Raw genomic sequence first — 27,975 nt, 5'->3', positions numbered from 1 at the left:
GCCGTCCCAGGCCCCCTCCTGCTCCCCTCCCTCCTCCTCTGGGCCGGCCCCTCGGCCCGCCCAGTGTCTGCGGGGAAAGGAAACCGAAAGTAAGCTGCGCCGGGCGGGGCCGCTGACCTGCTTGGGCCCGAGTCCGAGCAGCAGACGGCGGCGGCGGCGGCTTCGCTGGCAGAGAGAGGACGCGCTGGAGCCCGGTGAGCGACCCCCGCCCCGCGCCCCGGTCACGCATTTGCTCTCGCCCGCCGCGACCCCCGGCGCCCGCGCCGCCCCTCCACTGCCACTTTTGCCCCGACGCCCGCCTCAGCGCCCCCGCCACCTCCTCAGCCCCCGCGCCCCCATCACCCGCTTCAGCACCCGTCACCGCCTCAGTACCCGTCACCTTCTCAGCGCCCCCATCACCCACCTGAGCCCCTGGCCCCTCTCCTCAGCGCCCCTCTTAGCCCCCTCAGCGCCTCCATCACCACCTCCGCTTCCAGCCTCATCACCTAGCTCTCCTCTGTCCCCCCATCTCCATCCTCATTTTCTGCCACAGCTCCCCCTTCATCTTCCAGCGTCCTCAGCTCCCCTCATCACCTCATTCATCCCCATCCTCTACAACCACCTTCCGCACCTAGACTCCCCACTCCTATTTCCAGGCCCTCATCACTTTAGCAAACAGCCCCCAGCTGAGCTCAGCCCCACCCTCTCCTTGAGGCCCCCAAACCTCTTCCACTGTCCCCCACCTCCCCAGCGGCTCCCCGCTTCAGCTTTGCCCTGGCACCTTCTTCACTGCCGCACACAGCCCTGGCTCTCCCTTGACCCTACAGTATCTCCATCAGGAGCTGCTGGGCGCCTGGGTGACAGGGACTTCTCCATCCTTTCTTATACTCTCTCAGGACCCTGGAGACTTCCCCCTGAAACCCAGCTCTAACCTCTTTCATCCCATCCTGGTAATTAATATTCCTCTCTAATTTAACCACTACAGCAGCTTGACCATCACTGATTTTCTTCATCCTGCCCTTACAGGCCTTGATTCCCAAAGAAACCCGTTCGATTCTGCTTTTGTGGTAGCATTTCCTGTTCCTCTCTGCTCCTCCCTTTCCTTGCCTTTCTTTTTTCTTTTCTTGTTTCTTTTATCCCAGAAAATTTGTGAGTTTCTATTCAACAAGAGGAAGAAGGAATTTTCCTCTGAGCATTTTTTTCTAATTAGACAAACAAACAAAAAACCCTCTAAATATTGAACTGTGCCATGAGAGCTGGGTTTGATAAGATGAGGGATGAGATTCACCAAAAATATTCCCAGCAGGAAGGAAAGGGACTCCTTTCTCTGATGAGGGTAAAAGCTACTCCTCATGTAATGCCAGATCTATTCACAGTTTCCAACTATGAATGTTTTAAAACTCAGTGAAAGGGACAGTTGAAAAAGTCCCTTTGCTGAGGACTCTCAGTTAGCCACTCTTTCCCTAGCCCCAGCCCACATGATGTGTATGAGTAGGATGGAGAAGTTGCCTTATAAGGGGCTTCCTCTTTCTCTTACAGGACTACTGTCGAAAACCATCAAGATAAAAGAAAGAGGAGAAGGAAAGAACTGCAGATATCTAGCTGTCCTGAGGAAACAGCATCCTGTAGCCTCCTGGTTATTGAAACGTAATTTCTTTCTCTTGATTCAATAGAGCGGAGGACTTAATCCGTTTGGCTGTGTTCCAAAGAGTAGTATAGGGATAACTGCTCACTAATTATTTATGTACTATAGAGTACTGTAAGCTATAGAGTATTATATAGTATAAATGCTGGATGGAATGGTAAATACATGGTTTGGGGGTTCATAAAAATGTACTTCTTTCTGTTGTGGCAACAATATTTGTTTGCTTTATAGGAGAGTAAAGTGAAACCTAGCAACTGCTTAAGTATCTTGGCTAAAGGCATAAATCAAACAGGAGTTTTGAATGGGAATTGATGACACTCCCTTAACCCCAAGAAAGTACAAGGATAAAGGGAAGGGGGAATTTGATCCTTTGAAATTTGATCCTAGATTGTGAATTTAGTGTTTTGTATCATAATTGAGCATTCGCAGAATTGAACACTTGTGCACATGATTAAAATCTATGTTTGACTCTTAATTAACGAATCATTAAGATGTAGAGGTAGAAAGGATTAGCTTGATACTATTTGGGTTTTTTTCCTGCTGGATGCTGTATTTCAAAAGGCACTAATAACTGTCAACCTGTGCGGACTTCCAGACAACTGAAAGTAACGTGAACGTGGAAGAAATCAGGTGACTCAGACATGGAGAACCGAAGACCTTGTCCGGAGGCCCGGCCCAGGAATCCTCATATTAACCACAGAGGTGAGCAAGGGTTTCTACCTTCAGATGGTCCCAGACTGATGATGGTTCCACTTATGATTTTTTGACTTTGCAACATGGTCCAAAAGCAATATGCATTCAGTAGAAACCATACTTCAAATTTTGAATTTTGAACTTTTCCTGGGTAAGATACTGTCTTGTGATGTTGGGCAGCGGCAGTGAGCTGCAGCTCCCGGTCAGCCACTCTGTCCCAAGGGTAAACAGCTAGTACACTTACAACCATTCTGTACCCAGACAACCATCCTGTTCTTTCAGTACGTTATTCAGTAAATTACATGAGGTATTCAACACTTTGTTATAAAGTAAACTTTGTGTTAGATGAGTTTGCCCAATGGTAGGCTCATGTAAGTGTTCTGAGCACATGTTAAGGTAGGCTTTGCTAAGCTATGATGTTTGATAGATCAGGTGTATTAAATGCTTTTTCGACTTAATGTTTTCAACCTACAGTGGGTTTATCGGGAAGTAACCCAGTTGTACGTTGAAGAAAATCTGTAATGGGAAGGAAATTGAGTTACTTATGAATGAGCAGGCCCACCAAAATAGACTGCATCTCTTAAGTAAAGAATGGTTTATTCCTGGGAATTCCCAGAGGGCCCAGTGGTTAGGACTTGATGCTTTCGCTGCCAAGGCCCAGGTTCAATCCCTGGTTGGGGAACTAGGGTCCTGCAAGCCGCACAGCATGGCCCAAAAAAAAAAAAAGAGAATGGTTTATTCACTAGCTACAACATGAATGACTCAGACTAGACGACCGTCCCCTCTCCTTAAGAGAGCTTCTAAATGGGTGCAGTTCACTTTAGCAAAGGTAGTGTTGAGGTGTCAGAAATGGAAATAACTGTTTTTTTTTTTTTTAATATTTATTTATTTGGCTGCGCTAGGTCTTAGTTGCAGCACGTGGGATCTTGTTCCCTGACCGGGATCGAACCTGGGCCCCCTGCATTGGGAGCGCAGAGTCTTAGCCACTGGACCACCAGGGAAGTCCCCGGAAGTAACTGGTTTAGAGGAGCATTATCCAGTAGAAACATAATGCAAGCCCAAAACTTAATTTTTAATTTTCTAGTAGCATCATTAAAAACAAAAAGAAACAGGTAATATACATTTTAAAAACTTAATATAATAAAATTTGGTATTTGTCTTATTTAAGCCAATATATCCAAATAATATCATTTTATTATAATTGAATATATTTTACTATTATAGTACTTTTCTTGGAGTTTTTTTTCTTTCCAGGTTTATTGAAATATAATTGACATACAGCACTGTAAGTTTAAGGTGTACAGCATAAATGATTTGACTTACATGTATCATGAAATGATTACTGAAATAAGTTTAGTGAACATCTGTCATCTCATATAGATACAAAATTAAAGAAATAGAAAAAAAATTTTTTCCTTGTGATGAGAATTCTTAGGATTTACTCTCTTAACAACTTTCCTATATAATATATAATGGTGTTAATTACATTTATCATGTTGTACCTTATATCCCTAGTACTTATCTATCTTATAACTGGAAGTTTGTACCTTTTGACTCCTTCATCCATTTTCCCCTCCCCCAGCTCCTTACCTCGGGAAACCACAAATCCGATCTCCTTTTCTATGACTTTGTTTTTGAAGTATAATTGACCTACAACATTATGTTAGTTCCTGTTACACAACATAATGATTCAGTATTTCTATATATTTCAAAATAATCACAGTAAGTCTAGTTACACAATCTGTTACCATACAAAGATATAACATAATTATTGACTATATGCCCCACACTGTACATTTCATACCCATGATGCATTTATTTTGCAACTGTAAGTTTGTACCTCTTAATTTGCCTCATCTATTTATCTTCTCCCCCTACCTCCCTCCCCTCTGGTAACCACCTATTTATTTTCTGTATCTATAATTCTGTTTCTGTTTTTTTGTGTTTGTTCATTTCTTTGGTTTTTTAGATTCCACATATAGGTAAAATCATACAGTATTTGTCTTTCTCTGTCTTATTTAGCGTAATGCCCTCTAGGTCCATCCATGTTGTTGCAGATGGTAAGATTTCATTCTTTTATGGATGAGTAGTATTCCGTTTTATATATATATGTATGTGTATATATAGTGTGTGTGTGTGTGTGTGTGTGTGTGTGTGTGTTTGTGTACACCCCACATCTTCTTTATTCATTCCTCTGTTGATGGGCACTTAGGCTGCTTCTGTATCTTGGCTATTGTAAATAATGCCGCCGTGAACCTAGGGGTGCACATACCTTTTCTAATTAGTGTTCATAGTACTTTAATAATCTTAATATTTGTATTGACTCCCCCCAGATATTCAAATATTATAATTTTAAGATGTTATCAATATAAAAAATTTTAATGAGGTATTTAACATGTTTTGCTGTTAAGTCTTTAAAATTCCATGTGTCATTTTACACATCTTAATTCAGACTGGTCATATTTAAGATGCTTAATAACTACACATAGCTAGTCACCGTGTATTTGATAGTACATGTCTAGAGTCCTAGGCACCAAAGCAAAGTTAGTTCCGAAAGCATCACTCTACTGTAGTGATTATTCTGTTTGCTCAGAACTTTCTAAAACGAAACTAAACTGAATGGATTCTTGCCTTTCCCTAAGTTTGCAACATGTCTTCTGAGTATCAGTCATGGAACGAATGAGGAGGAACTGTAGAACTTTATTTTATGAGCTATGTGAATGTTGAAAGGATGAGAAATGATACAATTTTCCATTCTTCCAAAATACTGAGTCTTCTAATCAGATCAGATTATTAAAAGTAGGACTTTCTTATGATGTCTTGGGAGTTTGAAAAGTAAATATAAAAGTAACAATTATAAAAATTTAAAGTTCGGTATTACAGTATTTATATTTTACCAAATTTTCCTTTGTCTTGTCACATTAAAATTTTCTCGACAACATACAAAGCAAGGAAATGTACATTAGTGGATTTAGGATCTGATGGCATGAAATGGTACAATCATCTTGAATATGATGTGCATTTGAAACTTTCATAACATTTGTTATCATCCAATCATGGCATACAGTCTTCTTTTGTTTATTTGTTCTTAAAATCTCCAAGTCATTCTGCTAAGTTGGGTCAGCTTTAGAATCCGTTTTAGAGAAAAGGAAATTGAAAGAAAAAGGGCTTGGGTATGTTTGCCAAGGTCACTTATGAAATGTGTGGCAGATCAAGGAAGACAAATTCAGCTTCAGCCACAGGATGATGTTAGCTTTCCTGTGTGTGCTGGGTATGTCTCCTTCCTCTCCCCACACCTCCTTGTCTGAGGCTTGGGAATAGATAAGTACTAGGTCGATGAACTCGTGCTGCAGAAAGGAGGAAAAGTTAATTTTCATTTTTCAGTTTCCTGAATCACAGTTTGAGTTTCATTTCTCAGTTTCCTGAAATAGAACTTGAGTTTTATTTTTCAGTTTCCTTCACAATCTATTATTTGGCTCAAAAACATCTTGGTAAAGGAAGCCCTACCTTCCCCTTTGCCATCTGATGCTGAGGAAGGTTCAAAAAGCATTTCCCTTTATGGTTTTATCCCATTTGATGTCTCTGTTGCCTATGACCTAATTGTTTAGAGGCAGAACAAATGGTCCTAGAGATCAGCAGGGTATTCCCAATAAAAAATTATTAGTATTTCTGTTAGTAATTAACATTAATGAGAGCTTTTTATGTGTCAGGTAGTATACTAAGCATTTTATAAACATTTAATCTTTACAGCAACCCAGATGGTGAAGCTTAGAGAAATTATGCAACTTAGCCAAGGTTATACAGTAAGGAAGTACCTAGACCAAGGTTTGAACCAGGTCTGTTCAGCTGTGAAACTCATGCTCTCACTGTTGTTCGGTACTGCCAAGAGACTGAAAGCAATGAGATGACCTTTTTGAGCCTCTGAAATAATCCCAGCTTGTGAGGATTAAATGAGTAGTTATCCTCTATCATGTATTAGGCACTCAACAAATGTTTATTTTTTCTGTTGCACCCTTTGAAAAAACAATATTTTTGTAATATATACAACAACCCTTGTAAACTAGTTTATATTTATCACGACTTGGTCGGAAACCTTTTTTCTCTCCAAATAAAACCTAAGCTCCTTAGTTGTTTTGGAAAATGAAAGTATGTCCATATCATTGTGCTTACCCAAAATTCCCATTGTGTTTAGGGCCTATGGATGGAGAATTACCACCAAGAGCTAGAAATCAGGCCGATAATCCAGCGGCCAGTGCTCTCAGAGGAGGAGCCAACCAGCCCGGAAGGCATCCTAGGGCCAACAACCATCCTGTTCCTCATCGGCAAAGAGAAGAGAGGTTTGGGGCAGTGGGCAGGAACCCACATCAGGGAAGGAGAAACCAGGAGGGGCATGCCAATGATGAACCTAGAGGCCAAAGACATGGTCAGGAAAATGACACCAGGCAGAGAAGTGGCAACCAGGAGGGAAGGAACCGCAGACTACCACGACCCGGTGAAAACTTTCAGCAGTGGCGGAACCCCCACCAAAAGCCTGCAGAACAGCCACAGCAGGTGAAGAAACTGGGCTACAAGTTCCTAGAAAGTCTTCTGCAGAAAGATCCCTCTGAGGTGGTCATCACACTTGCCACAAGTTTAGGACTGAAGGAGCTCTTGTCTCATTCTTTTATGAAGTCCAACTTCCTTGAGCTCATCTGCCAAGTTCTTCGGAAGGCTTGCAGTTCCAAAATGGACCGCCACAGCGTTCTCCATGTTCTGGGCATATTGAAGAATTCCACATTCCTCAAAATCTGCTTGCCGGCTTATGTGGTAGGGATGATCACTGAATCCATCCCCCATGTTCGAAACCAGTATCCAGAACACATTAGCAACATCATCTCCCTCCTCCAGGACCTTGTAAGTGTCTTCCCTGCCAGCTCTGTGCAGGAAACTTCCATGCTCATTTCTCTCCTGCCAGCTTCTCTTAATGCTTTGAGAGCCTCTGGTGTTGACATAGGAGAAGAGACAGAGAAGAACCTGGAAAAGGTCCAGACCATCATCGAACATCTGCAGGAAAAGAGACGAGAGGGCACTTTAAGAGTGGACACCTACACTCTCGTGCAGCCGGAGGCAGAAGACCATGTTGAGAGCTACCGGACCATGCCCATTTACCCCACTTACAATGAAGTGCACTTGGATGAGAGGCCATTCCTTCGCCCCAACATCATTTCTGGAAAATACGACAGCACTGCTATCTATCTGGATACCCACTTCCGACTCCTGCGAGAGGATTTTGTCAGACCCCTGCGGGAGGGCATTTTGGAACTTCTCCAAAGCTTTGAAGACCAAGGCCTGAGGAAGAGAAAGTTTGATGACATCCGAATCTACTTTGATACCAGGATCATCACCCCCGTGTGTTCGTCAACAGGCATTGTCTACAAGGTGCAATTTGACACAAAATCACTGAAGTTTGTTCGCTGGCAGAACTCCAAGCGATTGCTCTATGGGTCCTTGGTGTGCATGTCCAAGGACAACTTTGAGACATTTCTTTTTGCCACCGTGTCTAATCGGGAGCAGGAAGATCTCTGCCGAGGAATTGTCCAGCTCTGCTTCAATGAGCAGAGCCAACAGCTGCTAACAGATGTCCAGCCCTCTGACTCTTTCCTCATGGTGGAAACAACTGCATACTTTGAGGCCTATAGGCACGTCCTGGAAGGACTCCAGGAAGTCCAAGAGGAAGACATCCCCTTCCAGAGGAACATCGTGGAATGTGACTCTTATGTGAAGGAGCCAAGGTACTTGCTAATGGGGGGCAGATATGATTTCACTCCCTTAATAAAGGATCCCTCTGCCACTGGGGAATCTCTGAGGAATACTGAGGGCTTGAGACATCTCAGAGTTAATGTCTTAGACCCCAGCCAGTGGCCCTCAAAAGAAACCCTGAAGCTGGATGACTCCCAGATGGAAGCCTTGCAGTTTGCTCTCACAAGAGAACTGGCTATTATTCAAGGACCTCCTGGAACAGGTAAGAGAAAATTTTTCAGAGCACATGACATCTGCCCTGTGAGATAGGCAAGGGAGGCTTGACTCTAGGTTTCTGGAATGTCTCGGTTTAAAACATTGCCCTGAAATGGGCATTGAACTTGTTGAAAAAGCAGCTTCTCATAGTGATTTTTCCAGTGAGGACCCATTGGTGTGCGTAGTAAGACTGCTGAGGGGTCAGACTTAGGGAGATGCATTACTTCTGCTCCGTTGCAGGCTATATTAATTTGCTTGATCTTATATAAATTTAAGTTAAATAATATCAGGTATATAATAGCACTGGACACCAAATACTGCTGTATATGATTTGCATCTGTTAACTCATTGCAACTCTGTGAGGTAGAAACCATTCCATTTTACAGATGGAAAAAACTAAGGCAAAGAGAGGTTGAATAATATGTTGAAGCTCACACAGATGACAAGTGACAGACCTAAGACTAGAACTCAGGCAGTCTAGAAGCCGGCTCCTGGCTTCTCTCTCTCTTCTCTTGGAAATATACTTCCCTACATCTTCCTCCCTGTGTGCCACTCTCTAATCCTCCTCTGAGATGACAGCTACTATTAGCAGTTTGACATGTGTCTTTTGAGATGTTTTCCAAAGTTAAAACTGATATATCTTTGTGTCTTTATGGGTATTTATATGTTTACATAGCACACTTTTCCTATTTTTTAAATAACAAAAACAAGATTATGCTCTATATATTGGCCTACAGTTTATATATATGTATATAATATGTACGGATATTTTTACATTCTTTACACTACAGTCACATTTAGAAATATACCTCACTCTTTTTTACCATGCCTGCATTCATGGCATGAATGCACCAAGATTTTTTTTTTTGGTTTCATAGACAGTGCTTAATAAGTATTCATAATCTATATCTGTGTGTGTTTATCTCTGAGTACTCTGCTTATTATTTCTGTAGTTTTTTTCCTAATGTGGAAATTCACATTAATAGTTAGGGTAGGTACTGCTAAATTACCCTCCCAAAAGAATATTTAAAAAATAAAAAACAAAACAGGAAGAGGTTCTTTAAAAATAACGATAAAAGAATGGCAACTCATGATAAAAAATTAATGTAACAAAATGGAAAGTTCTTTCTGATAAGAAACACCCATATGATGGGAAAATCTGCATAATTAAAGTGATGCTTTCAGGGCTTTAGAAGAAGAAAAAGGATGTACCAGTTTGTACTGCCACCGAGAATGAATTAGTGTTCCCATTTCCTTATATACTTTCCAGCATTGTTGTATGTTATTAATGTTTGCTCATCAGCAGTTTTTGCTGATCTGAGAGGTTAGAGTTTTTGGCTCATTATTAATTTTAACTTTATGTTTTAATAAAAAATGGTTCAAATATTTTAAAAATTCCACGTCTCTCTCCTCCCACCATCCCACCCAGTACCTTTATCTAAAGCAATGTTATTGTCTTCCTGTTTATCCTTCCCGAGATAGTCTATGAATATTCAAGCAAATGCATACTTATATTTATTTCCCCCCACTTTTTTTTGACTCACTATGCTAGAAAACACTTTGCATGTGTTTTGCTTTGCTCACTTATAAAATACATTGGTGATCCTTTCATACTGGTGCATAAGTATTATCTCACTCCTGTTTGTGGCTGCATAATATTCCATTGTATAGATAGCTCATAATCTCTTTAACCAGTTCCCTATGGAAAGATTTACTGATACAAACAATAGGTCAGTGAATAACCTTGTTTGTGAGTCATTTCACACAGAAGCAGAGTATATCCAGGAGAGAAATCCCTAACTGAATCAAAGAATACGTGAATTAGTAATTTTAATAGATAGTGCCAAATTGTCCTCTGGAAATGTATATCACAGTGGTTAATTTGTATTTCTTTAATCAAGAGTGAGATTAAATATCCTTTCTTGTTTTTATTAGCTATCTATATAACTGTTTCTGTAGATTGCCTTTTCATATTTGCCATATTTCTGTTGAATGGTTTCTTTTTCTTACTGATTTATAGAAGCTGTTTGTATTTTCAAAATATGCATGTTGCAACTAATTTCCCCTAATGTTATCATTTGACTTGAGACTCTTTAGCTCCAAGTATAGTAATATAATCATTTCACTCTAGGTTGATACACACACACACACACACACACACACACACACACACACACACACAGAGCTACTAAGAAACAGCCTACCTGTGAGTTTGAGAGGAATGTGACAACACGCTAGGTTGACACACACACACACACACACACACACACACACACACACAGAGCTACTAAGAAACAGCCTACCTGTGAGTTTGAGAGGGATGTGACAACACGCTAGGTTGACACACACACACACGCAGAGCTACTAAGAAACAGCCTGTGAGTTTGAGAGGGATGTGACAAAGGGGGTCATTTTTGAGGTGGAAATCCCGAAAAGTATCCATTCCAAGGGGAAGGAAGCAGTAGGAGAGGATGGGGTAAATATTGAATTATAAAGATTTTCTTTCCTCCGAAGGACTCCTTAGCCATCCAGTCCTCCAAATTAGAAACATAGGAGTTATCCTTTTCTGTTCCTCACCCCAGCCAAACCATTATCAAGTTCCAATCAAGTTTATCTCTGAAACTTCTCCCCAGTCTGCGTAATTATCTCAACTGCTGGAGCCAGACCTTGTCCTCACTCACTGGAAGATGTCAGGAACCTCCCAACCAGTCCATCCCTATTCCGCCTTGCCCGCTCTTACTCAGTTATCACTTTCCCAGGGAAGCCTCTTCTAATCTCATTGAGTAGGCCAGAATCCCAATTATTTGTTTTCTTGGTACCTTGTATTTCTCATTTCCTACATTTGTGATTTTTGCATTTGTTTGTGTGATTATCTTTCTCTTCTGCAAGTCTGTCAGGTCCAGGAAGATAAGAACCATGGCTATTTTGCTCACCATTGTATTTCTTGCACCTAACCCAGTGTCTAACACCTGTTTGGCACTCAATACATATTATTTGAAGAAAAAAAAGGAAGCAAGAAATTGTTATTTATCTATACTGAAAAGTATTCAGCTGTACTGAAATGTTTATTTTCTTGTATTGCTCACTCAGCATTGAGTATTTTTGAGGACAGTGGCTTCTCAGCTTGACACAATGTAAGAATTTAGCTGTTTGTAAACAATTAATTATTGACCATTTATTAATGAGCCCATAACTCTAACTCCGATGTTGATTTCTGTGAGTTTTTCACTCCTATCACAAAGGCAAGTCTACTGTGGTATATTAAAAGCATTTCTAGGGCTTCCCTGGTGGCGCAGTGGTTAAGAATCCACCTGCCAATGCAGGGGACACGGGTTCGAGCCCTGGTCCGGGAAGAGCCCGCATGCCACGGAGCAACTAAGCCTGTGCGCCACAACTACTGAGCCTGCGCTCTAGAGCTCGCGAGCCAGAGCTACTGAGCCCACATGCCACAACTACTGAAGCCCGTGTGCCTAGAGCCCGTGCTCTGCAGTAAGAGAAGCCCTACAATGAGAAGCCTGTGCACCACAACAAAGAGTAGCCCCCGCTCACCACAACTAGAGAAAGCCCGCGTTCAGCAACAAAGACCCAACACAGCCAAAAATAAATTAAATAAATAAATTTATTTTTTAAAAAAAGCATTTCTAAATAATTTGCTGTGTGAGATTGGAAACAATGTATATGTCCATCAGCAGAAAACTGGCTAAACAAATGCCTTACAGCCCTGAAAAACAAAAAGAGGATTCTTTTTATGTACTGATAGAGAACTATATTAAGTGAAAAAAGCAGGATGTAGAACGGTGAAAATAGTCTGCTACTGTTTGTATTTTAAAAAGGAAGGGGAAGGCTAGAAAAAGACTGTATATTCGTTTTTGTTTGTGCATAGAATGACTACCTCTGGAAAGTTACACAAGAAACTAGTAACGCCGGTTGCTTCCAAGAGGAACTAGGTGGCTGGGGGCAGAAGAGTGAGGAGGACATAACACACCCATTTGCGCTTCTAGGATTTTAAACCATCTCAATATATTACCTTAAATTTTTAAATAATAATAATAATTTGCGTACATAATTACTCCTTTTAGAAAGTCTCTAAGTTTTTTAACTCTCCTTTTTCCTTGTTTTTTAGGCAAAACCTATGTGGGTCTAAAAATTGTTCAGGCCCTTCTAACCAACGAGGCTGTTTGGCAAATTAGCCTCCAGAAGTTCCCCATCTTGGTTGTGTGTTATACTAATCATGCTTTGGACCAGTTTCTGGAAGGTAATATCTGTAGGCAAAATTGTTCTCTGTTGGGAGTTGCCTGGTGGCCTAGTGGTTAGGATTCTGGGCTTTCACTGCTGTGGCCCGGGTTCAGTCCCTGGTCAGGGAACTGAGATCCTGCGGGCTGTGCAGTGTGGCCAAAAAAAAAGTTCTCAACTTTGAACCATCAGCAAGTTCAGTAGCTTTCTATTGCTCTTTGGATAAAGTCCACAGCCTGAAAGGCTGTGTGTGGTTTGCTCCAGCTTAATTCTGAACCTCATCTCCTACCTCTTCCCTTGTTCTCTCTAACTCCAGCAACCCTGACTGTCTACAGTTTCTTGACTTCCTCCAGCTTCTCCCTTGGCCCATGCTGTTCCCTCTGCCTAGCATGTACTTTTTCTTTCTCCCGCTGTCTCCATCTTGATGCACCCAGCCTGGATGGCTCCAGCTGATTCCTCAGGTCTCACTTCATGTGGACTTGCCCTCTTGGCCCCAGACAAGGTTAAGACTCCTTTTGTATTTTTTCCTTCAAATACTTAATTAGCATATATGTACCAGTTTATTTGTATGTGTCTCTACCCTAGACTATAAACACTAAGTGGATTGGTCCTGTTTCTTGCTATATTCACAGATCCTGGCACATACTAGACACTCAAACAATACTAATTGCATAAATGAATGAATAAGTATTTGTTTTTCCTCTGGAAAATAATGCTTAGGCTATTATTTTCCACTCTTTCATATCCTCCTTTCACCTAGATTAAATCTTCCTTATTCCTAGAGTATCAGTTTAAATTAGATCCTTAAAAATTAGATCTCTGCCCCACCCAAGCTAGTTAAGGTCCCCTGTTATACACTTTTAGCATGTATTTATAGTATTAAGTTTTATTATGATAAAATGTTTAATATGTATCTTCTCTGGTAGACTGTGAGACATGAGAACAAATGAGGAACTGAACCTGTGTTTTGACCACTGTATCTTCAGAAACTAACACATGCCTGGCACAAAATAAGCAATTAGTAAATATCTGTAGAGTGAATAATAGAGAACATTTACTAATGCTTACTTTGGGCCAGGCCCTCCCTAGGAGCTATAAGGATACTCTCTCGTTTATCCAGACTATAGCCCTATAAGGAAAGTATTACTGTCTTCAAATCACAGACAAAGAAACTGAGGCTCAACTTAAGTAACCTGCCCCAGGTTACATAGCAGTAAGTGTGCAGACAAGACTTGGGTCCCCAAGTGTCTGATTCTAAAGCCTGTGCTCTTAAGCACCACACTTTACTGCTCTGCAGGTCACATCATCTCTGGGGCCTTCTTGTTCACTGGTGGGGTAGGTTCCCTGTAAGTACCAGTTTGTACCCTAAGGGACCGGCTGCAACAACGTCCCAAACATACACAGCTCTCACCTGAGAGAATCCAGCATAGCTCCTCTTAACTCTGCCATGCTCTGCTTTGCTCCACAGGCATCTATAAGTGTCAAAAGACCAGCATTGTGCGGGTAGGTGGAAGGAGCAACAGTGAAATCCTGAAGCAGTTCACCCTGAGGGAGCTGAGGAACAAGCGGGAATTCCGCCGCAACCTCCCCATGCACCTCCGAAGGGCCTACATGAGTGTAAGTCCCAGCTTTGGAGATCTGAGGTAGCTCAAGGGAGAACTAACCAAGATAGCAGTGGCTTTCTGGGTAGGCAGTCCAGGGGAGATAGGGAGGCTCCACAAAGCTGTGAAGGACCCTGGTTCCTTCCAGCATTCCATTCGGGTAATCCTACGGTGTGATCTTTGCCCTCATAATCCAAGATGGGGAAAGGACAGAAAAGGGCACACCACCCCTCCCAGCCCCTGCCAGGGCCTTAAAGCTACTTCCCCAAAACCACCCATAGCACTTTTACTTACGGCCTGTTGACCAGGTAAGTATCATCTTCTAGCTGGGCAGCATTGTGCCCAACCAAAACTTTGAGTTCTTATTACTAAGGAAAAAAGAGAGCGGTCTCTACCACAGTATATTTGGCCTGCTTTTCTGTTGTATTATTTGTTTCCTTTTCTTACTAGTTGGTAGGAGGTTTTTAGACATTTTAGATATTAATCCTTTGGTTAAAGACTGGCTGTTCCTGTGTTAGCTTTGTTTTCCCTCAAGGCAGAGACTGAGTTTGGGACATGATGATACTTCTTCATCATTTCTTTCCCTCTGTTCTTGATAGATCGTGACACAAATGAAAGAGTCAGAGCAAGAGCTGCATGAAGGGGCCCAGACCCTGGAGTGCACCATGCGTGGCGTACTACGGGAACAGCATTTGGAGAAGTACATCTCCCTCCAACACTGGAAAAGCCTGATGAATGGACCAGTACAGGTAGGGGTCATCTTGTGGGGCACAAGCATCTCTCTTGTCCCCATATTTGGCAGCAGAAGTAGAAGTCCAAAGCATTAGCTATAATCTGCTAAGATGCTGCTGTGATGTGAAAAGTTCCTTTTCGTGAGAAAAGGCAGCTGAATATACTAGTCAGAAACAAGACTCTGGAGCCAGTCTGCTGGATGTGAATACTGATTTTGCTCTAGGCAAGTTACTTAATTTTCTTGTTCCTGTTTCCTCTTTTATAAAGTGGGGATAGGGACTTCCCTTGAGGTCCAGTGGTTAAGACTCCAGGCTTCCACTGCAGGGGACACGGGTTCCATTCCTGGTCGGGGAACTAAGATCCCGCAAGCCGTGAGGCGTGGCAAAAAAAAAAAAAAGTGCGGCTAATAACATTAAGTTGAACCCCGTGAAATTGCCAATATTTTTAAATTTAACTTGCAAAAATGGCAGTTTCTTACAGATCAACTTATTTCTTATAGGATTGTTATTGAATAAACAAGTCAATATTTGTAAACCTCTTGATTTAATAAGTGCTCTAAGTGCTTGTTAAATTAAACAAAATCATCACGAGGCAACCTAGCACATATAGAGGATCTGGGACTTGACAGACTGGTCACACAGACTTGTGACTTGAGCCAGTGTGATCCTCAGGTCCCTCAGCAGTCAAGCAGGAATAATAATAACGCCTGCCTTCAAAGGATATTATAAGAAGTATCTGCTATCTGTGTATTTTTTTTTTTCTTTGTTGGCTGTACTGCGCGGCATGCAGGGATCTTAGTTCCCCAACCAGGGATCAAACCCGTGCCCCCTGAAGTGGAAGCACAGAGTCTAAACCACTGGACCACCAGGGAAGTACCTGACACGATCTCTGTAAAGTGGTTGGCCAGGAATCCAGTGAGATGGTAGCTCTACTATCAATGGGTTGGTGATTTCCAGGGTTTCAAGCCCCAAAGCCTAAAAGGGTCAGTCAGAGTCCTATAAAGGACTGAAGCAGGCTAGATGTGAGGCGTTGGGAAGTAGCAAGGACTGAGGCAAACTGGAAAAGGGGTGGCAGCAGCCAACTTCGGCCATTTGTTGCCATTTAGGAATGCAGGCTCATTGCTCCCATAGCTCCTGATTTTTTCAAAAGAGGCAGGAAATTTTTGTTTTTAAATCTATGCAAGTCATATTAAATGAGCCAGTTGCCCAAACGTTGCATTTTTAAGAGAATTTTAAGGGAATTACCTCTTGATCCTTTGAGAAGACCTTTCCTCATGCTAGTTGTCATAGAATTCTCATGACTAATAATTCTTTCCTCAGAATAGCGAATGGGTTTGCTTCCAGGGCTGGAAGCATTCCATGATGCTGGAGTGGCTGGGTCTAGGTGTTGGTTCTTTCACCCAAAGTGTTGCTCCAGCAGGACCTGAAAATACAGGTAAGAGGTGCATGTCTGCCTAGAATCACATCTTAAGGTGGAATGGTAAAGACTAGAAGAGCAGGACTTAAAAGTAAAGAGCTATAATCAATCAGAAAAAGACAAATAATAGGTTAATAGGAAAACAGATAAAAGACTTTTAATAAGCACATCACAAAATAAATCCTCATGGTCAATAAACATGAAAAGTGCTCATTAGAAATGAGAGGAATTAAAACTATAACGATATACTATTACACATCTACTAGATTGGCAAAAATTTAAATGTTTGATATAATCCCACATTGAAAGAATGTGGAGCAGTGGGAACTCTGATATGAGGCTAATGGCGATATTAATTGGCAAAACCACTTTATGATAAAAGAAAGGCAGAAGGAACTCAAATATCCATCCACATTTGTACACCAGATGGATAAATTACAATCTATTCAGATAATGGATACAACTGTGAAAAGGATTGAATTACAGCATATACAGCAATATGTATGACTCAAAAACATGCTTGGGCTTCCCTGGTGGCACAGTGGTTGAGAGTCTGCCTGCCGATGCAGGGGACGTGGGTTCGTGCCCCAGTCCGGGAAGATCCCACATGCTGCGGAGCGGCTGGGTCCGTGAGCCATGGCCGCTGAGCCTGCGCGTCCGAAGCCTGTGCTCTGCAACGGGAGAGGCCACAACAGTGAGAGGCCCGCATACCGCAAAAAAAAAACCAAAACCATGCTGAATGAAAAAAGCAAGTTATAGGAAAATATTGATATATATAGTATGATTTCATTTATATAGAGCTCAGAAAAGTCAAAACTAGATGATGGTGGTTGTTTGAAGATACATATATATTATATATGTGGTAAAGTTAAAAGGGAGGTATGACTAATATAGAATTCAGGTTAGTAGAGCCCACAAGGGTCTTCAAAGAAATTGGTAACTTTCTGCTTCTTAAGTTGGGTGGAAGGTACTTGGATGTTCATTTTATATACTTTTATAATCCTTTAAGTTGCACATTTACGTTGTATACTTTCCTTTGTATATGTATTTGACATAAGTAAAACCTTCCTTAAAAAGGCATACATTCATGTGATTTTTTAAATGTAACAAAAATGTATGCAAGGAAACCTAAGTCTCTCTCCCCTGTCATTCCTCCCATTTCCCTACCCAGAGGTAACCACTTAAACCCCTTAAGAATGTCTTCATGCATCTAAGCTCTTATAGGTACCCTTTTTCATCCTTTGGCTTCAAGAGTCTCCATCCCTGTCCTGACTGCTTTCCTCTCTTAGCCAAGGCAGAAGGGGAGGAGGAGGAGGAAGAAGGGGAAGAGGAGGGTTCGCTGATTGAGATCGCAGAGGAGGCTGAACTGATTCAAGCAGACCGGATGATTGAGGAGGAAGAGGTGGTGAGGCCCCGGCGACGGAAGAAGGAAGAGAATGGGGCAGTACAGGAGTTGGCTAAAGTGCTTCTGGCCATGAGGCTAGACAACTATGGCCCCGGGACAGCAGCCGGGCAGGAGCAGGCTGCAGGAGAGTGGGAGGTAAGCTCACTTCCTCGTAGCCCCTGCAAGTCCTAACAGAGTAGGAAATGAGAGTTCAGTTATTATTGCCAGGTGGGTGTGGGTAACTCTCCTAAACAGGCCTGAGAGCATATGTTCTGACCAGAACCGCAGCCCCTGATTTTCACTCACTTCTGTTGCACCGTATTCACTGCATCCTCATAATTAGCTTAATTTACCCTTTTACAACCTAATCCTAGTATAAGATAGGTCTAGGGCTTCCCTGGTGGCGCAGTGGCTGAGAGTCCGCCTGCCAATGCAGGGGACACGGGTTCGTGCCCCAGTCCGGGAAGATCCCACATGCCGCGGAGCGGCTGGGCCCGTGAGCCATGGCCGCAGAGCCTGTGCATCTGGAGCCTGTGCTCCGCAAAGGGAGAGGCCACAGCAGTGAGAGGCCCGCGTACTGCAGGAAAAAAAAAAAAAGATAGGTCCAGTTTCCAAGAGTATAAAAATTATGGCCTTTTAGAGGGGCCCTGGCAAGAAATGCTAACTTAGAAAGACAGAAAGTAGGTAGCCAAGTGCTTCTCTTGAACTTTTAGAGAAGCGCAGCACATATGAGTCAGATCAAACACTTACGGTCTCAGTGCTTGGTGCTTTCATGGATATTCTCTTTTCAACTACAAACAAGTCTGTGCATTAAGATTTTAGAGGATTCAAGTAAAACAGAATGAAGTAAGCTATGTAGACTGGATGGAATATTTATCCTTCAATCACTCTGAAATTTGATATTTCTCTTAGAGCCAGAATAGTATAAATGCCCAGACTTTCTGTCCGCTCCTTCCTTTGGTAGAACCTAGTGGTCCTCAGAATTTACCGTGTCTTACTCTGACAATAGAACACTGAACCCCACTGATGATTTAAGGGACTTTAAGGGCAGCTTTGAATGCAGCTTTCTCCAGTCTGCTGGCTTTGAATCTGATCTCCTAGTTCAGTTCAACATCTCTATGCGAGGGACAGAATCATGAGCCCAATACTTGGAAGCATGGATTGGGCATCTGCCATCTGGCCTCTGGAGGAGTTGAATTGTTTGGTTTTGAAGCGGAGGGGGGTCCATAGTATTGTGACATCTATCTGGCATGCCAGTCCTTCTAAAGGCTCATGCAGAGCCGGGGGGAGCACTTTCTCCGAAATGGTGCCTTTTACCCACTTGTTAAAGGTACTATCTTGATATAACGGCATTAAGACCATCTTAGCAGGACCTGTATGGCATTTAACGAGAGAGACGCACCTCCACTACTGTCATGACATATGCTTTAGGAATGAGAAGCAGACTGTGGTCAAAGATGTTCAGTAATGACTAGTGCCAGCACTCTTCTAAAGTGCTTTCCATGTATTTACTCCTTCAGTCAATCCAGCAACTCTGTGAAGAGGTACTATTGTTATTCCCATTTTATGGAAGGGGATGCTGAGGCACATAGAGGTTCAGGTTCAGTAACTTACTCTAGGTCCCGCAACATATAAGAGGTAGATGGGACTTTGAACCCAGACAAACTGGCTCCAGAGCCCTCATTTAGCAATGAAATATCTGTTGGGAGAGTGTGAGACACTTAGAGAAGTTCATCAGAGATGACAGCTCCTTTTTTAAATGTGCTCTAGCCCCCGCCTCGGGCTTAGAACCAGGCCCACCTCTACTCAGTGACTCTGACTGGTATTGATATCCACAGACCCAGCGCAACCAGAAAAAGAAAATGAAAAAGAAGGTGAAGGTTGAACTTCGCAAGCTGAACACCATGACTGAGGCCGAGGCCAATGAAATCCAGGATGTTTGGCAGCTGGACCTGAATTCTCGCTGGCAGCTTTATAGGTACTGTGCCCACCCCACCCCCACCTACCCCCAGCCGCAGCCAGCCCATGTAATTTCCCCAGGGGGTTCCTTTCCTGTTCCTAGAATATAAGCCCTTCAGATCTTCAATATTAGTGTTAACCGACGATTGATTGAGCACCCCACTGAGCTGAGTGCTAGATGCAGCCATGGGATAGAATAGACACGCTTGGTTCTACCCTCACAGGGTTTAGAGGCTATCCAGGAAGACAAATCAGTTAGTTCCACAAATAAAAAGTTACAAACAGGCATCAACACCAAGGAAGAAAAGAGCAAGGAGTGCTAAGAATATTAACATGGGAGCTGATCTGATCTGAGATATCTAGGAAAGTGACATTGGAGGCAGGATCTGGAAGATGAGTAGGCATTAATAAGGCCAGTTGGGAAGGGGGAGCAGATGAGCTTGCAGGGACCACACGGGTAAAGGCCTCGAGGGGGGAGGGAGCATGTTTGAGAAATTGAAAGAAGGCAGCCAGCATGGCTGTATCTCAGACAAATAGAAAGTGAGGTCAGAGAGGTGGGCAGGGGCCAGACTGTGCAGGGCCTCTTAGGGCTGAAGAGTACCACTGGAAGGTTTTACAGCAGAGTGGTGAAATGATCTGTTTTACTTGTGGAGAGTTACAAGTAATTCTCCACAATTACAAGTAATTGTGAGGGGAGGAGTGGGGACTCGGGCAGGAATGGAGTAGGGACAGTTTGTGAGAAATTCTTCCTGAAGCTTTTAAAGTCCCTTGCTCTTGTCCAGTAGTTAACCTCTGTTCTTTAGCCCCCTCCTTCCTTAGCTCCTGACCACTTACATACATCTCCCTGCACATCATTTTGTTGGCCATTTTGGACTCTCAGGTCCCTGCACATCTGGGTCTCTCTCCTTTCTCTGTGGCTTGTAACTTCCTCTAGGGTGTAGGTTCCACTTCATGCACAGGGCACACTGAAGGGGCTTCCTCCACCTTCTCAAAAAGCACATGGCTTCCTCTCCCTGGTTCTTCACATTCTCCAGGCTGTGGCTACAGATGTACCAGGCTGACACCCGCCGAAAGATCCTCAGCTATGAACGTCAGTACCGCACATCAGCAGAGAGAATGGCAGAGCTGAGACTCCAGGAAGACCTGCACATCCTGAAAGATGCCCAAGTTGTAGGAATGACAACAACAGGTAAGAAAGCATAGAGTTCACTACTGTTGCCAATGCCTATCAGATTATCTAGGACAGGTAAAGAGAAACTTCTTTAGTAGGTTAGAGGAAAATACCATGAAAAGCTATTGGAAGCAAGCTGTGTTTAGGGTTCTCTTGGTGAAATTCACCCACTTGCTTCTACTGCATTTAGAACCTCAACAGTGACAACATGGGGATGGTGCTCTGGAGACCACCCAGCAGCACTCATTCTCATGCAGTGGTCACCGTGGCCCTGGGTGAATGTGAGGACTCAGTTGTAACAGACCCAGGCTCGGGGGTCACCAATCCAGAAGCCCAGTGGCACAGCGAGTCCAGTACATCCGCTCAGAGAACTCTCTTTGTTCTCTTGACTCGAGGTGCTGCCAAATATCGCCAGATCCTGCAGAAGGTGGAGCCTCGGATCGTCATCGTGGAAGAGGCTGCTGAAGTCCTTGAGGCCCACACCATTGCCACCCTGAGCAAAGCTTGCCAGCACCTCATTCTAATTGGGGACCACCAGCAGGTAGGCCAGGGGCCCCTAGAAGATAGGCTGGCTCTCTGCAGGTGTGGAATCAGGAATCAGACAGGAAGACCCTGGTCTCTGCTTTACCAGTCCTCAAGCTTATTAGTGGCTGTCTGTGACACCTCTTTTCCTCACCTCCCATGTTCAATCTAAGAGCAGGTGCTCTTAGATTGGGGGCATGTTTTAGAGGTAGCATTATCCATTTCAGGTTCCCTTTGCTACTTTTTTTTTTTTTTTTTTTTTTTTGGCGGTACGTGGGCCTGTCACTGCTGTGGCCTCTCCCTTTGCAGAGCACAGGCTCCAGACGCACAGGCTCAGCGGCCATGGCTCACGGGCCCAGCCACTCCACAGCGTGTGGGATCTTCCCGGACCGGGGCACGAGCCCGTGTCCCCTGCATCGGCAGGCGGACTCTCAGCCACTGCGCCACCAGGGAAACCCCCCCTTTACTACTTTTTAATAATCTACCGTGGCCTTTTTTTTTTGCGCTGCGCGGGCCTCTCACTGTTGTAGCCTCTCCCACTGTGGAGCACAGGCTCCAGGTGCGCAGGCTCAGCGGCCATGGCTCACTGGCCTAGCCGCATCGTGGCATGTGGGATCTTCCGCGACTGAGGCACGAACCCGTGTCCCCTGCATCGGCAGGTGGACTCTCAACCACTGCGCCACCAGGGAAGCCCTACCGTGGCCTTTTAAGTGGCCTGTTAAAACAGCGTGTTCCCCATCCCACTGCTTCCATTTTTGCCACCTTCTAATCCATTCTTCATAAAGGAGCTAAAAAGTAAATCAGGTCATGTTACTCCCCAGCTTAAAACCTTCCAGTGGTTTCCCATTGCACTTAAAATAAAAATCAAGCTTCTGGGGCTTCCCTGGTGGCGCAGTGGTTAAGAATCCGCCTGCCAATGCAGGGGACACAGGTTCGAGCCCTAGGTCCGGGAAGATCTCACATGCCGTGGAGCAACTAAGCCCATGCGGCAGTACTACTGAGCCTGTGCTCTAGAGCCCGTGAGCCACAACTACTGAGCCTGCGTCCTGCAACTACTGAAGCCCACGTGCCTAGAGCCCATGCTCCGCAACAAGAGAAGCCACCACAATGAGAAGCCTGGGCACCGCAATGAAGAGTAGCCCCGTTCGCCGTAACTAGAGAAAGTCCGTGCACAGCAACGAAGACCCAACGCAGCCAAAAATAAATAAATAAATAAGTCAAGCTTCTTAAAGTGGCCTACAAAGGCCAGTATTCTCAGGGTTCAGCCTGCTTCTCTGACCTCACCTCATACCACCATCTATCTCATTTGCTCACTGTGTTCCCACCCTCTTCTTTCTGCTCTCTCTTATGGCTTGCTCTTTGAATGACTGGTGACTTCCTCCATGCTGGTGTCAACTCAGATGTCACTGTTCAGAGAGGCCTATGTAAAGAACCTCCACCCCTGGGCATTCTGTCCCATCACCCTTATTTCTTGGCTTCATGGCCTTTGTCACTCTTTGTCCTTAGCCTGTTAACAACTAAAGCAGTGCCTGGAACACAGAAGCCACTTGAAAAACATTTGATAGGTGGGTAGATGGATGGATGGTTAAAATACATTTTCAGTGGAGAATCCTCAGACGTGTTTCTCTTCTCAGCTGCGCCCCAGTGCCAATGTGTATGATCTGGCCAAGAATTTCAACCTTGAGGTGTCCCTCTTTGAACGGTTGGTGAAAGTAAACATTCCCTTTGTCCGTCTGAACTACCAGGTGAGAAGCTAGACCTTTGTTACTACCAAATGTCCAAGGGAAGGCTCCTGGGAGCCTGCCAAATGCCAACAAGAAAGCTTGGCATTTTTATTTCATTAAAATACTGCTAGTTTAGTAATGAAATGACTCTGTCAGATTTATTTTGTTTTTTTGTTTTAAAATACCGCAAGTTCAGCCTGTGTTGAGTTTGTGTCAGATGAAGGAGCTGTTTACATTCTGCTCTTTTTTCCCTATTATTCTTTTCAAATGTTACTGCCCCAGATTTTCCACTAGCAACTTAGTCTTTAGAAAACTGTCCATTTTACTCTTTGCCCATGTTTTTAATGACATACGTGTCTTGTTTCAGCACCGCCCATGTTTTTAATGACATACATGTCTTGTTTCAGCACCGCATGTGCCCTGAAATTGCCCGGCTTTTGACACCCCACATTTACCAGGATCTGGAAAACCATCCCTCTGTTCTCAAATACGAGAAGATTAAGGTGAATCTGCCCTACCTGATCTTTCTCTGATGCTGTCAGCAACCTAGGAGGTTATATTTTCCTCAGGACAAAAAAGGGCTTTCAGAAGGGAAAACAGCCAGCTTTTTAAAAAGCTGCCTATTGGGAATTCTCTGGTGGTCCAGTGGTTAGGACTTGGTGCTTTCACTGCCGGGGCCTGGATTCGATCCCTGGTTGGGAACTAAGATCCCTCAAGCCATGTGATGTGGCCAAAAACAAAAATCAAAACAGTAAAAAGCTAGTTATTAAGAAGAGGAATAGAATATAAGTTGAGAATACAGACCTGGGTTTTTGAATCCCAGCTCTGCCATTTAGTAGCTGTGTAACCTTTAGCAAATTATATACCAATTCTGAGGGTCAGGGTCTTCTTTTGTACATGAGAATAATGGTTGCTGCTTCGTAATATTATTGTATTGAAGGAGATAAGGTATATAAAGCATTCAGCACAGTGGAATGCTCCTAAATTAAAGATTATGGTACAGAGTATGTAGAAGCCTTCTAAGGTCCTTCCCTGGGACAGGGTCAGTGGCCAACGCACATGAAGGTAGAAAAAACTACCATGAATGTACCTTCTCTTCTTTTTCTTTCCAGGGGGTCTCTTCCAACCTTTTCTTTGTAGAACACAACTTTCCTGAACAGGAAATCCAAGAAGGCAAAAGCCACCAGAACCAGCATGAGGCTCGCTTTGTGGTGGAGCTGTGCAAGTACTTCCTGTGTCAGGAATACCTGCCCTCCCAGATCACCATCCTCACCACCTATACCGGGCAGCTCTTCTGCCTGCGCAAACTCATGCCTGCCAAGACATTTGCTGGTGTCAAGGTCCATGTGGTGGACAAATACCAAGGGGAGGAGAATGATATCGTCCTCCTCTCACTAGTGCGCAGCAACCAGGAAGGCAAGGTGGGTTTTCTCCAGATACCCAACCGCATCTGCGTGGCCTTGTCCCGTGCCAAGAAGGGAATGTATTGCATTGGAAACATGCAGATGCTGGCCAAGGTGCCCTTGTGGAGCAAGATCATCCATACCCTTCGAGAGAACAATCAGATAGGCTCTGCCCTCCAGCTGTGCTGCCAGAACCACCCTGTTATCCACACTTCAGTATCCAAAGCTTCTGACTTCCAAAAAGTGCCCGAAGGAGGCTGCAGCCTACCCTGTGAGTTCCGGCTGGGCTGTGGGCACGTCTGCACCCGTGCCTGCCACCCCTATGACTCCTTGCACAAGGAGTTCCAGTGCATGAAGCCATGCCAGAAGGTGATCTGCCAAGACGGGCACCGGTGCCCCCTTGTTTGCTTCCAGGAGTGTCAGCCTTGTCAGGTGAAGGTGCCCAAAGTCATTCTCCGGTGCGGCCATGAACAAATGGTCCCTTGTTCCATGCCTGAGTCAGATTTCTGCTGCCAAGAGCCTTGCCCCAAGGTCCTGAAATGTGGGCACAGGTGCAGCCACCCATGTGGTGAAGACTGTGTGCGGTTGTGTTCAGAAAAGGTCACCGTGAAACTCAAGTGTGGGCACAGCCAAAAGGTGAAGTGTGGCCATGTGGAGGACCTCAGGTATGACCTGCCAGTCAAATGCACCACCAAGTGTGGCACCATCTTGGACTGTGGGCATCCATGTCCCGGCTCCTGCCACAGCTGCTTCAAAGGGCGCTTCCACGAGCGCTGTCAACAGCCCTGCAATCGCCTGCTCATCTGTTCACACAAGTGCCAGGAGCCGTGCATTGGTGAGTGCCCGCCCTGCCAGCGGACCTGTCAGAACCGCTGCGTCCACAGCCAGTGCAAGAAAAAGTGTGGGGAACTGTGCAGTCCCTGTGTGGAACCCTGTGACTGGCGCTGCCAGCACTACCAGTGCACCAAACTCTGCTCTGAGCCCTGTGACCGACCCCCCTGCTACGTGCCTTGTACTAAGCTGCTGGCTTGCGGCCACCCCTGCATTGGTTTGTGTGGGGAACCATGCCCCAAGAAGTGCCGTGTCTGCCACCAGGAAGAAGTCACCCAGATCTTCTTTGGCTTTGAGGATGAGCCAGATGCCCGCTTTGTACAGCTGGAAGACTGCAGCCACATCTTTGAGGTGCAAGCCCTGGACCGCTACATGAACGAGCAGAAGGATGACGAAGTTGCCATCAAGTTGAAGGTCTGCCCTATCTGCCAGGTGCCCATCCGCAAAAATCTGAGGTATGGAACCAGCATCAAACAGCGGCTGGAAGAGATTGAAGTTGTCAAGGAAAAGATCTTGGGCTCAGCAGGGGAAATTGCAGTCAGCCAGGAACAACTTAAGGCCCTACTGGAGAGGAAGAATCTCTTCTACCAGCTGCTCCCTGAAGACTTCCTAATGTTGAAAGAGAAGCTGGCCCAGAAAAATCTGTCAGTGAAGGACCTGGGCCTTGTTGAGAATTATATCAGCTTCTATGACCACCTGGCTGGCCTATATGATTCCCTGAAAAAAGTGCATGTCTTAGAACAGAAGCAGGTGAGGACTCGATTAGACCAGGTCCATGAGTGGCTGGCCAAGAAGCGTTTGAGCTTCACCAGCCAGGAATTGGATGACCTCCAAAGTGAAATCCAGAGGCTCACATACCTGGTGAACCTGCTGACCCGCTGCAAGATAGCAGAGGGGAAGGTGAGAGGCCGCGTAGCAGAAGAGGTCTCCAGAGTCCGGAAGATCCTCGAGGGGACGTGTAAGTTCACCCGGGAGGATGAACAGCTTGTGCAGAGAAAGATGGAGGCTCTGAAAGCCACCCTTCCCTGTTCTGGCCTGGGCATCTCAGAGGAAGAACGAGCGCAGATCGTCAAAGCCATAGGTTACCCTCGTGGCCACTGGTTCAAGTGCCCCAATGGCCACATCTATGTGATTAGTGATTGTGGGGGAGCCATGCAGAGGGGCACGTGTCCTGACTGTAAGGAGGTGATTGGGGGCGTGAACCATACTCTGGAAAGAAGCAATCAGCTTGCTTCCGAGATGGATGGGGCCCAGCACCCTGCCTGGTCTGACACGGCCAACAACCTGCTGAACTTTGAGGAGATCCAGAGGATGATGTAGGAAGATGACATACCGCTGCCTTTTGCCCTGGCCACTGTATGGCTGGGGCCGGCTCCCCCATGAAAGAACCGAAGTTTGTTTTTTATTACTGTCCTTTTAGTCTTAGCACCTATTTAAGGATCCACTTTTAGGGCTTGCCCACATTTGTTTCTAGATTTACCCCTGCTCTAGAGTAAGCACTTTACTTCCAGAACTGAGAGCGAAGTTAACAGGTCTCTTCTCTCTTCTGCAAGTTAGTGGACAGACTGCCTGAAGCACGTTTGGGGCTTCCACCCAGGCTACCTAGTAGTGTCTCTGGATCCTGACTCAGTCACATGTTTTTTTCCGCAGTGCTCCAGAGGCAGATAGGAGCTCAGTGAAGCAGACTCATTCTAAATTGCCAGGACCTAACTTGCACACTCATTTCCAGTCTAATAAAGAGGCCCAGAGGAGTTGTTTATGAGCTGCTTATCCTTTTAAGGAGCACAAGAATCCCTCCTACCCTCCTCCTCGGGCACCCTCATTCTAGGAGACGGAGGCACGTGATGAGACAAAGACTTCACTGACTAATCCTGATGTTACATATTCACTGAGAGTGGGGGAAAGTGTGATAGACCACAGCTGGGGGCTTATGCAGCAGGCCCAGGCCAACTAAGGAGTGATCCCTGTACCCTTCCTGGGACTTGCACTTTGGGATGGTTGAGGTTTTTTCCCCTGCAATAGGAGAGGCTCAGTAGCTGTGCTGGTTCCCCAGGGCCTTGAAAGGACTAAACTCTCATTTAGTACCAGCAGCGCCTATCCAAAGTGTGACCCTTTTGTCCCAACACCCTCTATTGCAGCTTTTGCCTGGGCAGGGTTAGCATGCCAGCAGCTTCTGTAGGTCCCAGGTCCATACCAGAAGCCAGCCCCCAGGCCTGCTGCCTGCATACGTATTCCCTCAGTCCAGTGTTCCCTAGAACTGACACTTAGGCATCTCAGGTCTTTCTAATGTTGGCGAGAAAACGTCCCTTTGCTATGTATACATTTCCTTTTTTGTCTTTACTATGCACTTTAGCCTATAAAGCCAATTAATAAAAACAGTGAGAAAAATCAGTGGTCTGTGTTTGTCCTCAACTGTTAAAAGCAGCTCAAGCAGCTTGAGACAGTGAGGATGGGAATGGAGGCAGTGCCTACGAGGAGTCTGTGTCTTTGGCTGGTAAGTCATTTTCACTCTTGGTGAAAAGAAAACTCCAAAGGTATACTTGAAGTTTCCTTCCCCAGAGGCACTCCTATTAACAGCTTTATGAGTTCTCCCAGAGAAAATCGATCAATCTGTGCATACGCAATATCTAACCCTTAAAAAAGTACGTAGTTCTGCACTTGGCCTAACGATCTAGCTTGGGGATCTTT

General features: G+C 44.6%; 1 protein-coding gene across 2 annotated transcripts; it reads left to right on the top strand.

The window, feature by feature from the left end:
• The first annotated feature begins 37 nt into the window (after positions 1-37).
• ZNFX1 (zinc finger NFX1-type containing 1) lies at positions 38-27,675 on the top strand. 2 transcript variants are annotated; one of them, XM_019943869.3, is made up of 15 exons: positions 38-194; positions 1,519-1,626; positions 2,220-2,326; positions 6,510-8,318; positions 12,435-12,566; positions 14,013-14,161; positions 14,745-14,894; positions 16,197-16,311; positions 17,583-17,833; positions 19,516-19,655; positions 20,671-20,825; positions 21,203-21,348; positions 22,964-23,074; positions 23,461-23,556; positions 24,166-27,675. In XM_019943869.3, exons 3-15 carry the CDS (start codon positions 2,266-2,268, stop codon positions 26,605-26,607), a joined length of 5,757 nt encoding a protein of 1,918 aa, XP_019799428.1. In that variant the 5' UTR covers positions 38-194; positions 1,519-1,626; positions 2,220-2,265; the 3' UTR covers positions 26,608-27,675. The 2 variants fall into 2 exon arrangements, with proteins under 2 accessions (XP_019799428.1, XP_019799429.1); XM_019943870.3 differs by having other exon boundaries at positions 2,212-2,326.
• The last annotated feature ends 300 nt before the right edge of the window (positions 27,676-27,975 follow it).

This window comes from Tursiops truncatus, chromosome 15 (genome assembly GCF_011762595.2).
Source record: "Tursiops truncatus isolate mTurTru1 chromosome 15, mTurTru1.mat.Y, whole genome shotgun sequence".
Classification (NCBI taxonomy): Eukaryota; Metazoa; Chordata; class Mammalia; order Artiodactyla; family Delphinidae; genus Tursiops; species Tursiops truncatus.
Note: the sequence above shows the minus strand (reverse complement) of the source record. Positions and strands in the feature narration are given on the sequence as shown.

Bases quoted from the DNA above. Each gene is read 5' to 3' on its own strand.
- ZNFX1 (XM_019943869.3), top strand. From the start codon at position 2,266: ATGGAGAACCGAAGACCTTGTCCGGAGGCCCGGCCCAGGAATCCTCAT. The intron at 2,327-6,509 runs GTGAGCAAGGGT...CATTGTGTTTAG, and splicing joins TCCTCATATTAACCACAGAG to GGCCTATGGATGGAGAATTA. The intron at 21,349-22,963 runs GTAGGCCAGGGG...TTCTCTTCTCAG, and splicing joins TAATTGGGGACCACCAGCAG to CTGCGCCCCAGTGCCAATGT.